The sequence below is a fragment of the Syngnathoides biaculeatus genome, chromosome 6 (genome assembly GCF_019802595.1).
Source record: "Syngnathoides biaculeatus isolate LvHL_M chromosome 6, ASM1980259v1, whole genome shotgun sequence".
NCBI classification, from domain to species: Eukaryota; Metazoa; Chordata; class Actinopteri; order Syngnathiformes; family Syngnathidae; genus Syngnathoides; species Syngnathoides biaculeatus.
In genome coordinates, this window is record NC_084645.1 from 3654435 (window position 1) to 3667511 (window position 13077).

The following is a 13077-nucleotide window of genomic DNA, read 5'->3' on the forward strand; positions in this document are numbered from 1 at the left end:
ACTCAGGATGTTTTGAGTCGGTGGGGAGAATACTTTCAAAGACCTCCTCAATTCCACCAACACGCCTTCCCACAAGGAAGCTGAGTCTCGGTGCTCTTAGGCGGGCTCTTCTATCTCTGGTGTTGAGGTCACCGAGGTGGTTAAAAAGCTCCTTGGTGGCAAGGCCACCGGGGTGGATGAGATTATCCAGCAGTTCCTAAAGGCTCTGGATGTTGTGGGGCTGTCCTGGATGACACGCCTCTCCAAAATCCCGTGGACATCGGGGACAGTGCATTTGGATTGGGGGGTAGTGGTCCCCCTTTTCAAGAAGGGTGACCGTGTTCCAACTATAGAGGGATCACACTCCTGAGTCTCCCTGGTAACGTCTACTGGTTACTGGAGAGGAGCGTCCATCGGGAAGTCGAATCTCTGATTCGGGAGAAGATATGTGATTTTCATCCTGGCCGTGGAACAGTGGACCAGCTCTACACCCTCGGCAGAGTCCTCGAGTGTGCATGGAAGTTCAGCCAACACACTCTCTCGTACACCTGACACCGCCCCTTCCATTTTAAAGGGATACACTCATAATTACAAACACCGGGGTATGTGAATAATTGAAGAAAAAGTGGTGAAATTGGATGAGATTTTCTCTTTTTTGAGTGAAAAAGGTCTGGTCTGAAGCCAAAGTAGAAAGTACAGGATGAGATGGTGTATAAAGTTGAAATTCCACCTTGGCAAAGCCTGACTGAGGATGAAAGCACAGAGGAGACATTGCCCAGAAAAGCTAATTCTGGATTTTAAATATAGGAGGCAACATAACATTAACCCGAAAACTGTTTGGGAGCATCATTCAGCTTTAAACATGCATTGCCAAACATATTCATTGTGGGTTAAAAAAAAAAAAAGAAACAAAGTTGGAAGCAACATTTAAAATTTATAGTTAATCGATCGCTTCATATGTATTTGTATTGTACGATATTTTTTTGTGGACATTTTCAGTTTGTTTGCAAAAACACAAAATTGTTCTTAAAAATGTTCTGATGGGAATGTAATCTGAACCCTTGAATGAGCCATGTAACTTCCATGGACGACACTGATCTGACCACAGTGCATATGTCTGATTTTGCTCGCAGTGGCCAAAAGGAGCGCTCATAGTGTGTTTGCTCAGACACGTAAAAAATTAGAGGGAACGTTGCTGGTGAGGTGTTCCAGGCATGTCTCACCGGAAAGAGATCCCGAGGACGACCCAGGACACACTGGAGAGTATGTCTCTCGGCTGGCTTAGGACGCCTCAGGATCCCTCCAGAAGAGCTGGAAGAAGTGGCTGGGGAAAGGGAAGTCTGGGTATCCCTGCTGAAGCTACTTACCCCGCGACCCGGAAAAGCGGTAGATAATAGATGGATGGAGGAGAGCTGACACTCCGTGTTTCTCAGTGACATCCCAGAAACCTGTCTGATCTAAAGAAGATCTGTGTGGAGGAGTGGGCCAAAATCCCCCCTGCAGTGTGTGCAAACCTGGTGAACAACTACGTTTGACCTCTGTAATTGCAAACATAGACTACTGAACCAAGTATTAACATTGGTTTCCTCAGGTTCATATACTTATTTGCAGCTGTATCATACAAATAAATCATTTAAAAAAAAATACATTGTGATTTCTGGATTTTTCTTTTTAGATTGTCTCTCTCTCACAGTGGACATGCACCTACGATGAAAATTTCAGACCCTCACTGCACCTGTGGCTGTATGGGAGCAATTTGGGGAGCTGGCTGTGGAGGTTTTGACCAACTTATTCAACAGAATACTAGAGGGTGAAAAGATGCCTGAAGAATTGAGGAAAAGTGTCCAAGTTCCCATTTTTAAAAACAATTGCGATTTGCAGAGTTATGGGAACTATAGAGGAATAGAGTTGATGAGCCACACAATGAAGTTATGGGAAAGATGAGTGGAGGCTAGACTCAGGACATGTGTCTGGTGTGTTTTGTGACAGAAGAGTCTCTAATCGGCTGAAGGGAAAAGTTTATAAAACAGTGGTGAGGCAAGCCATGATGTACGGATTAGAGGCAATGGCACCGAAGACAACAAGAATCTGAGCTGGAGGTGGCAGAAATGAAAATGTTGAGGTTCTCTCTAGGAATGAGCAGGTTGGATAGGATTAGAAATTAGCTCATTGAAGGGACAACAACGTTAGATGTTTTGAAGAGAAGGTTCGAGAGAGCAGACTTTGATCGATTGGACATGTCCAGAGGCAAGAGAGTGAGTATAGAGCTTGTGCACGTGACATCATTTCCACCGCGCCAAATTGCCGGTCAAACAGAGCTAACAACATTGTGGGAGACATTGAACTGGAGGAGAATATTTACAATACCCGAGACCTGTTAGGAGTCATTTATTTAATTATTGGTATTTGTATTGAATAGTAGCCGAAAAGATCGATGGATTCCGGCAAAGGTTAACGTGTGGCCGAACGCTTCCGTGTTCACCAGCAGTCAACCCGTCACTATGTGGGATTAATTCCTGATTGAGAACAGATCGAGCAACAAAGTATTTGTATGCGTCCAGACTTTTATACACTTTCAAACTTTTCTATGTAAATCTCGACGACTTTCTCACCAGGTATGTGTATGTCCAGTTGCCCAAGACAAGCAGAAGAGAATCTAATTTCTTATCGGCGAAAATATCTACTTGCATTAAATACGGGTCCTCTATGGGTGAGTGTCTCTAATTTTTCCAAGTACCTTCGTTTATTTTCACCTTCTAAATGTCTAACAGTATCGGACAATACTCTTTGCATCTGCTATAAGACATTTTCGTGTTGTTTTCAACCGACTTAGCATTGAACAATGCTTTGCTTTACCGGCAATATGGCCAGTCAGTCGGTGACGTAGATGCACAAGCTCGATATTGGTAGAAAGGTGCTGAGGATGGAGCTTCCAGGCAAAAGACCAAAGAGGAGGTTGACAGATTTTGCAAGGGAAGACATGAGTGATGTGGCTGTATGAGAAGATGATACAGGAAATAGGCTTACATGGAAAAAGATGAGACGCTGTGGCAAACCCTAACAGGACAAGCCGAAAGGAAAAGAAGAATGAGTGTGAATGACGTAGACTAATGATTGCCTCCACCTGTCATTGAATAAGAAGTTAATTTTGTTCTTCTGCTTACAAAAGTAAAAGTGCAATTATTCCTCATTTCCCCATAGACACCACAGTATGTTTCAAGTTAACCTAGGTTTTGCTGTGTATGCGCCCAATAATATGGTCCGCATTTTTTTGTTAAATACAAAAATAGCACCCGTATCTGAGACTCCGCCTTTTAATACAGTGTGCCTTATGGTTGAGAAAATACAGTACTTGTGGTTTCGGAAACGCAACCTCTGACAGCTACGAGTAATTTATTTCACTTTTGATATGCTCAGCATGCTTTCCTCAAAACATTACAAGAAACACAGTTGGTGCTTATACTACCAGATATTTGTATTTATTTGGCCACTGGATATTTGTGTTTATTATTTTTTTTTCTCCTTTAATGGGTGGTCCATGTTTTATTTTAAAAAAATGAAAAAAATACAAAAAATTGCTATTCATTTAATGTAATTTTCTGGAAAAATAGTATATTGTGATTTAAAATGTATCTTTATTGGGCTATAAAACCACGTGTATCAGGATATATATTTTTGTCCAGAATGACCACTTCCAATTCCAACCACCAATTGGCACCACAAGTTTTTTGTAGTGGGCAACTAAATAAAGAATGATTTTGTTAAAGTGGAGCATGAGGAAATATGGTCAGGTCCGTGTTTACAGCTAACTCAACTTTAAATGAATCAGGAAAGCAGATTACTCATTCACAAACATAATATACAGCAACAGAATAATAAGACTCAACAATCTCACTCCAAAGCCAGACCGGTTTATATCCCTTAATGATCAGACAAAAATACATGTTCTCACTGGCCAGATGTTTTCATTTGGTGTCCCCAATAACTGAACTATCAGATCGAGCTGCTGGATCTCAGATGTTCCGGGCAGTAGAGGTTTGTGTGCCAGCAGCTCAGCCTGGATACAGCCTACAGCCCTGTGATACAACGACAACACCAAATTACATTGAACGTGTTCAATTGTATTCTGATTTGGAACTGGAAAGACATAGGAGAACAATGTGCTTGGAAGTAAGACTAGTATCATTGATGATAGATTCTCACCACATATCCAGAGCTGTAGTCTGGGTTTTGCTTCCTAAGAGGAGCTCTGGAGCTCTGTACCTGGGGAGGGACAAATAACGCAGTGTGTGAGAGCACATTGAGTCAGACCACTGAGTGCGAATAAAGGAAAATTAGTGTGGAGGATTAAAAGAATGAGTGTCCATCCAGTAATAATTTCTTCCTTCCTTTTTTTCCCTGCAAGCTTGTCCCGGTAGGCGGGTCATCCTTTACCATGTAAGCCTATCTCCTCCATCCTGCCCAGGAAACACCAACTACCCTCGTCTTCCCTCACTACATCAATCAACCTACTCTTTGGTCTTCCTATAGTTCTCTTGCCTGGCAGTTCCATCCTCATGATCATTATACCATTGTGGTTACTATTGCTCCTCTCATTCATTTCCAGTGGAACCTCAGAAATCAATTGTCTCGGTGGTTGTACAAATCAGTTTTCGACCAAAAACATCTGCGTAAAAAATGTCTCGGTTTTCAACCCAATTCTCGATGGTCCCATGCTGACTCGAGCTGAGCAATGCCAAAAGCACTTTGGGCCATGCAAGATGAGCCGTAACCCAGTTCGAGTGAAGCAGACACTCATGCTCAAGACACATTTACGGCTGTGTCTCAAGATTGTTTTTTTGCTATTTTTCCAGTATTTTCTTTGCAATTGTCCCAGAGAAAGACAGTGGTGCTACCATCAGTGAAAGAAAAGGAAATTTGAGCAAACCACAGCGGAATTTAGTACACCAAGTATGAAAATGGATGCGTATTTGTTACGGCTCTTGCTAACATATTCAACTATCCTGAAGGCAGCTAGTGTTGCCAAAGTAGTGACTAGGGTTATAACGCAAAGACTCAAAGGAATGGAAAACACTACTAGAAAATTACGCAGTCAAATCATGGAGGGTGACTTTGGCATAACACTTCCAAATTACCTCTAGAGTCCCTCGATGACATCGCACCACCACCAAAAAGGTAAATGAATGAGTTTAATGTATTTTTTTATTGTGTAAATAGAGCATAGTAGTAGTATGTATGTTTTTACATGAATAGGAATTAAAATGGGAATTTACTATTTGGAGGCTGGGAACGGATTGAATTCATTTACTTTATTTTCTATGGAAAAACATGTTTTGGAGGTTGAAAACCCGACTTTGAACACTTCCCAAGAATGAATTATGTTCAAACTTTGAAGTTCCACTGTACACTGTGCCCTTGCCCATTTGTTCACCATTCACTGGCCCGCATATTCACGGATATTGCTCTCAAAAGCTGCTTTCCGGCACTCCCAGTATACTTTGAGGCACTAAGGAGTAGCATGTTGGGAGGATGTAAATAATGTTTGAAGTGTATTTACATCCTCCCAGGATACTTTGCGGCACTAGGGACTTCCTTAGTGCCGCAAAACATGCTGGGAGAATGCTGGCAGTAATGTAAATGACATCGGCAACAGTGCACTTCAGGGACACTGTCCATTTTGGAGACTTAACTGCACCTTATCGTTGCAAAAATATGGCACATATCGTACATATGTATTTTAATACTGCATCCATTATTTGCGGGGTTAAGACCACAAATAAGGGATCACTGTACATGTCTTTAGTTAATCTTCATTCCCTTTCAGTGCATCCCTCCACCTTTTTAATGTTCTTCCTCCTGCTCCCTACTTTCTCTGCAGATCACAATGTCATCTGCGAACATCATGGTCAATTGGGATTCCTTTCCAACCTCATCTGTCAGCCTGTCCATTACCACAGCAAACAGGAAGGAGCTCAGAGCTGATCCCTGATGCAGTCCCACCTCCACCTTAAACTCCTGTGACACCTATAGCACACCTCTTTACTGTTCTGCTGCCCTCATACATGTCCTGTACTTATCGAACATACTTAGTTCCTCTCTCGCCTCTTTTCTCTAGATCTATCAAGATAAAAATGTAGCTCCTTACGACCTTCGCTTTACTTCTCCATCCACAGTAATTGCAAACAATGCAGCCGTAGTTCTCTTCCTTAGCACGAAAATCGTAGTTGCTCGGAAAAGAAAAAAAAAAAAAAATCACTTCAGAACCTGAGTCTAGCCTCCAAGACGCCTCTCCATAACCTCTTTGTGTGTCTCAACATTTATTCCTCTATGGATCGCACAGCTCTGCACATCACCCTTGTTGTTAAAAATGGGTACCAGCGCCCTTTTCCTCCTTTCCTCACCCATCTTCTCACGCGTATGAATTCTGCTGAACAGTAAAAAACTCCGCAACCACTTTTTTTTTTTTTTTTACATAATTCGATACCTCCACAAGTATGTCATCAGGACCAACTGCCTTGATATTTTTCAACCTCTTTAGTGCCTTTCCAACACTACCCTTACTAATAATTGCTACATCTTGGTCCACCACACTTCTCTTTTTTCGCTCTCATTTTTCTCCTTATCCTGAAAGTATTTTATCTAGCAGAACAATTGCACGATGAAAAACAGGCAAATAAAATAACCAGCACAAGTCTTATCTTATCCAAAACATTAGTGATTCACCCAGACGACACTCACCATAGTGTAACCACCCTGGGTGTCATTGGTAGCTGGGGGATGCCATACATGCGAGCCAATCCAAAATCAGCTGAGCACAAAAGGAGAGAAAGGTGTCTTTGATGCATTTTACTGCAATGTGTTACTTTGTAATTTGAGGAATAAATAAGCAAGCATATAATATGAAGGAACAGTTTCACTTCAGTAGTAGGTGAGTGATTGTTTAAAGGAATACTCTACTGAACAATGAAAAGCCTTAATCCGATAGGTCATGTCATATGTACTGTACTTTGAAAATTTGAAGTTAAACTGCTATCATTTAATGTTTTTAATCGGCAATTATGAATGTTCATGGATGCCGCCATTTTGGCGAGCCACATGACCTACTTGCGCGGATGTGACGTATTTTATGCGTAACCAAATAAATCATGCCCGATTTGTAGTTTAATTACATGCAGTACCACCACTATCGGACACGTGAATATGCCCTACTATATCGCGAAATTTTGCCATAATTTGCATAGAAATAATCCGACGAAGGCTCAGTGGCTTATTCTGACCAGTAAGAAAAAGAAACGTTTAAGGACCCAGTGGCTAGCGAAGTGTGGTCGCCCTGAGTCATACGACATCTGTACAGGTGTATTTGCACGTTTTTTTTTTTAAGACCAACGCTTTTAGAGTACAATAATTCTCTAAATAACATTGCTATAATGTTGCGAACCAATGATGACAAAAGTACTTCTTACCATTAATGCAACTTCTTGTGCTTTCATAAGTCATGCAAGTGTTGAGACTCCCATCTGTTAATGGTGAACGCAATCCAATTTGATTTCCCATCATGATGGTGCGATGGTGAACAGTTCTTGCCAACAAAGGCATGTCTTTTATTCGTTTGATTATCTTGTCTTTATGCAAAGTTGGCAAAATTTTGATTGGCAACATCGAGTATGAATGCTTTGGCATACTCCCCATCTGATCACAGCAGAATCCTCCCTTTCCACAAAGGCTGTCCATTCTTGTTGAAAACTTCGGTACTCATATTTTTTTTCTTTCCTCTGTCAAAAGTTTCCATTATTATTGTTCTGACACAATCAACGTTTGACCCTTCTGTGCCTGTGGTTAGTTAGTGTTACGTTTGAATTTAGACTAACGTCCCCTTTGTTCAAACCAACAAAATGCGAAAAGGCAGTTGTATTGCGTTTCTGACAATTTAATCTCACACACATCAACATAACACAAACAGGATAAAAGAGCTAACACAAAATAGGTTTTCAAGAAGGTTAGGCAGGTTAGTAGTTAAGCCACAACAGCGAATAGTCACCCATCTTGAACAAGTGTTCCCAAACAAGCAAATGTTCATCCCAGCGGGTATTCCAAGTTAGCAAAAGTTCCAGCCGGTCCAAGAACGAAAGGCGGCAGGTGTCCATGTAGTTAGCGTTCCCAGCAGCGTAATTCCTCAGAGCAGCAGTGAGGTCATGAGAAGAACCCTTACTGTCCGTCTCTCATCCTTATACAGGTAATCCTTGAAACATTTTAGATTTCCGAGTCACAAAGAACACAAAGAGTTCGTGTCACATGGACCGAAGAGCATTAGAGGAAACTGTGTCACATCATAAGGACTTAAAAGTATGAAAGGAAACAGTGTCAGATAGTTCCGCATTGTAACAACTTAAAAGCATAAAAGGAAAATAAAGAGAACAAAGAATAAAAATACACACACACACACACACACACACACACACACACACACACACACACACACAACATTACCGAGTCAGACTCTGCATCATTCCCGTCTGAAAATCCATCCAAATATTCACCATTATTTACAGTCACAGGTTCAAATCTACATGGACGTATTCCTCCTAAATAATATCAGATTAACTTCAAATTTGACATGAGCTATCGGATTAAGGCTTTTCAATGTGCAGTGGAGTATTCCTTTAAAAGCAGAAAACTTAAAGACTGATACAGAGGGATAACTAACTAGCTGGATAGCTACAATGATCACTTGATTCATCCCATCAGGGAAATTAGATAACATACACAAAAGCATAAGTAAAAGTCATTGACCATCATGAGTATTTTAAGCAATGCCATAAAGATTATTTTAGCTGCTTATCACACGAGGGGCGCGGGAGTGCTGAAGCCAATCTTAGCTGTCATCAGGCAGTAGGCAGGGTATACCCTGAAGTGGTTGCCAGCTAATCGCAAGGCACATGGAGAAAGACCACAGTCGCACATCACAATCACACCAAAGGGCATTTTAGATTCTGCAACGAGTCCCTGTTTGTTGGATGTGGGAGGAAACCGGAGTGCCTGGAGAAAAGCCACGCAGGCACGGGGAGAACATGCAATCTACACACAGGCAGGGCCAGGATTTGAACCCCGGTCCTCAAAACTGTGAGGCCAACGCTCTACAGGCATTGCAACGTGCCGTCCACCAAAAAGGTTATTTTAAATAAAATAAAATTAAGAATCCCCTCCTCCAGCCGTCAACCTATTGTGATGGTGGGGTTTGTGTGTCCCGATGATCCTAGGAGCTAAGTGGTCTGGGCTTCATGCCCCTGGTAGGGTCACCTATGGCAAACAGGTCCTAGGTGAGGGACCAGACAAAGTATGACTCCAAGACGCCGATGATGACTACAAAAATTGGATCTTGGTTTCCCTTGCCCGCACGCAGGTGACCAGGGCCCCCCTCCGGAGGCAGGCCTGGAGGTAGGGCTCTAAGCCGAGCGCTTGGTGGCTGGGCCTGCACCCATGGGGCTGGGCTGGCCACAGCCCAAAAGGGTAACATGGGTCCCCTTTCCCATGGACTCACAACCTGTAAGAGGTGCCATAGGGGTAGGGTGCAATGTGAGCTGGGCGGTGGCCAAAGACGGGGACCGACCCGATCCCCAGCTACAGAAACTAGCTCTCGGCACATGGAATCTCACCTCTTTGCCAGGGAAGGAGCCCGAGTTGGTGTGTGAGGTCGAGAAGTTTCGACTAGATATGGTCGTACTCTGTCACCACGCCTCTTGAGAGGGGTTGGACTCTGTTCCACTCTGGAGTTTCCCACGGGGAGAGACGCTGAGCAGGTGTGGGTATACTTGTTGCCCCCCTGGCTCGGGGCCTGTACGTTGGGGTTTACCCCGGAGGATGAGAGGGTATCCTCCCTCTGCCTGCAGGTAGGGAGACGGGTCCTGACTGTTGTTTGTGCTTATACACCAAGCAGCAGTGCATAGTAGCCACCCTTTTAAGGAGTCCTTAGAGGGAGTGATGGAGAGCGCCCCCTCTGGTGACTCCATCACTCTGCTGGGGGACTTCAATGCCCACGTGGGCAATGACAGTGAGACCTGGAAGGGTGTGATTGGGAAGAACGGCCCCACCGATCAGAACTCGAGTGGTGTTCTGTTACTGGACTTCTGTGCTCAACCCAGATTGTCTATAACAAACACAATGTTCAGGCATGAGGGTGTTCACATGTCCCAGGATCCCTGCTGAAACTACTTCCCCTGCGACCCGACCCGGACATGCGGTAGATAATGGATAAAATGAAGAATATTAGCAGTCTTAAACTGATTAATATTCATCATGTGGCAGTTAAAAGTGAAAATGAAGAGAGAAAGGGGGTTGGGGTGGGGTCACCATTCTAATTGATAGCGGTATTAATGCCTTGATCCAAATCCTGACCAAAATGTACTGTTTTTTTTCCCCTTATCTGATTAGCAGATTAGCTGATGACTTTTCCAATTTTTTAAAGCATACTTCAGCTATATTGTTGATTATTCTTTCTATTCTATATTTCTATGTCAAAACAAAACAAGTGGTGAGCTGTTCCGGTAACGTCCCACCGGAAAAGAGATTCAGGGGATGACCCAGGATATGATTAATGTATTTTGTCTCTCATCTGGCCTGGGAACACCTCAGGATACCCCTTGGAAGTCCTGGATGAAGTGCCTAGGGAGAGAGAAGACTGGGTGTCCCTGCTAAAACTACTGCCCCCACGACCTGAACTTGGATAAGCGGTGGTAAAAAGGATGGAAACAGGTCTTTGGGCTAATTGTGAGTGATGAGAAGAATGATTACTCACCTATTTTTACACAGCCTTTGTCTGTCATCAGTAGATTAGACACCTTTAAATCCCTGTTAATGGAGAGGCACAGTATGACACATTCAATGACACGTACTTGTATAGCTCCATCACTTTTCTTGGTCTAAGCATGTGTGTGAACTACTACCACCAACTCCTGAGAGTCTAGCTAACCATTAGCCCTAGATCAGGGGTCGGGAACCATAACTACATACTGCATGTTATTTCTGTCGTGAGGGCAACACAAATGAGGCAGAGACAGTTTGTCCTCGTGGGGTTGCCGTAGTTTGCTGTGGCAGTCGATGTGTGCAAGCGCCAAAGGGTCGGAACAACTAATTATGGAAATGCTATTGACCAAGGTTGCTCAAAAAAAAAAAAAAAGATGAGTACTGAAGTTTTCAACAAGAATGGACAGCCTTTGTGGCGAGAGAGGTGTTCAAATTGCAACAATTAAATGCTCAAATATGAAGTGCTCCTTCGACATGCCTTACTGTGTTTGCATGAAAATATCCTGCGGGGTACTGCAGAAAGAAGGCATGTCAAGAGCTACTTTCCAGACTCCAAGTTAGTCACCAACAAATCCATATTTGGACCCAACAAGGTGGAATGGAATAGCTTTGCTGGTGCTTTTGCAATTGTGCGAAATGGAAAGCCATTCACAGATGGAGAGTATGCTAAAGCATTTGTACTTGATGTTGCCAATTAACATTTTGACAACTTCGCATAAATCCATGCCTTCGTCAGCAACAGCGGCACTGTTCACCATTGTACCATCATGATGGAAAATCAAAGTGAATTACGTTCAGGATTAACGGTATCAACAGCAACGGTATTAAGTATCAACACCTGCATGAAGCTTAATCTAACGACGTATGAAATGGGCTATAAAGCCATTAGCAAAACCATGCAGCACCAGAAGTCGCATTAATGGTCAGAAGTACTTTTGTCATCATTGGTTAGCAACAGCGTAGCAATGTTAAAAGAATTCAGAAACTTAAAAGAATTCAGACTTATTGTACTCTAAAGGTGTTGGTCTTTCATAAATCCACAAATACACCAGTATTTACTTGGTAAAATATTGTATCGCTCTTTTGAAATCACATTTTAAAATATTTTGCATTCATGGCTCTCTCATTTGAAAAGGTTCCCGACACCTGCCCTAGATCAATAATCAAGCCACTTAAAAGCAAATTCTTATTGAGAACATGTTTTGAGAGGAACTTAATGGCGTACTTAGTTTTCTGAAGGCTTACAAATGCAAGAAAGAAAAGCTAGTTGCTGAATTCTTTTTCTATATTACTGCCTGAATATGACCTAGCATGTTTCAAAACAGATACTCAGTTACTCAAATAACACAGAACAGTGTAAGCAAACACACTGAATGTATAAATGATTCACTATTAAAACTTTGAATTTTACAAGAAAATGTCAATTTGTGAACTGTAGTGCGACAAAAAAAGTGTGTGTCGTGCAAAGACGACAAGTGTGTTGTAGAAAGTATGTCGGTTATACATCCTAAGCTCTTAGTTGACATAAAATAATTACAGGACACTTTCTTTCACCGAATGCTAAACTAGGTTCCCTTTAATGAGGATTATGTTTGTTGTTAGTGTACAAAGAGAGAAACAAAATATATTTGACTTTGATTCTAAATTAAAATAAAAAGGGGCTTTTTTTCTTTTTTTTAAGAGTGAAAGGGAAACTTTGATATTGACCTGTGGATGATGAAATTGTGATGGAGATAGCGCAACCCTCTCAACACCTGCAATATGATACATTTCACCTGAAAAAAAAATGGAAAGAAATGAATTACAACTGCAGAATGCAATGATGTCATGCCATCCATCAACATACATATTTGTACTGTTCGGACAGTTTCTTTGAAAATTACATTTACATGGTTTCCATAAAATTCACCAAACGAAATTTAAGCCTTTTTTAAGACCATTATCTCATAAACTAAACCAATTAAACCTACTTAAAAACTATCAGATTCATGTCAGAGTACAGGGTTTTGGTGGAAAGACAAAAAGGTGGAGAACCCCAGTGCAGGGAAAGCAGGGAGGCAAAGTACAACCAATCAACCCCCTAAAATTTATTATTTTTTTTTTAAAAGGGTAAAAAGGCTGATGGGAAACTTAATACGAAATTAATAAAAGTCTAAAGAATAAAGCAAAACAAAAAAAGAAGGCGTAAATGGACCATGGCATTAAACAAAACATGACATGACTAACAGCAACAGACTACAAATGACAATATTCTGACAAGGACTTAAAGAAATAAGGGAATTAAATAAAAATAAACTG

General features: G+C 41.8%; 2 protein-coding genes across 7 annotated transcripts in view; one reads left to right on the forward strand and one right to left on the reverse strand.

The window, feature by feature from the left end:
• vps4a (vacuolar protein sorting 4 homolog A) overlaps positions 1–13077 on the forward strand; it is a 160112-nt gene that overhangs the window by 122213 nt on the left and 24822 nt on the right. The window lies entirely within an intron of this gene.
• Positions 1–13077, reverse strand: part of cdk10 (cyclin dependent kinase 10) — a 72293-nt gene that overhangs the window by 24997 nt on the left and 34219 nt on the right. For all 3 annotated transcript variants that reach the window (XM_061822394.1, XM_061822392.1, XM_061822393.1), the window contains 5 exons: positions 12487–12554; positions 10772–10824; positions 6718–6787; positions 4183–4242; positions 3932–4055 (listed from right to left, as the gene is read on the reverse strand). In XM_061822394.1, the coding sequence (XP_061678378.1) occupies positions 3932–4055; positions 4183–4242; positions 6718–6787; positions 10772–10824; positions 12487–12554 (375 nt within the window). The remainder of the gene's footprint in view (positions 1–3931; positions 4056–4182; positions 4243–6717; positions 6788–10771; positions 10825–12486; positions 12555–13077) is intronic.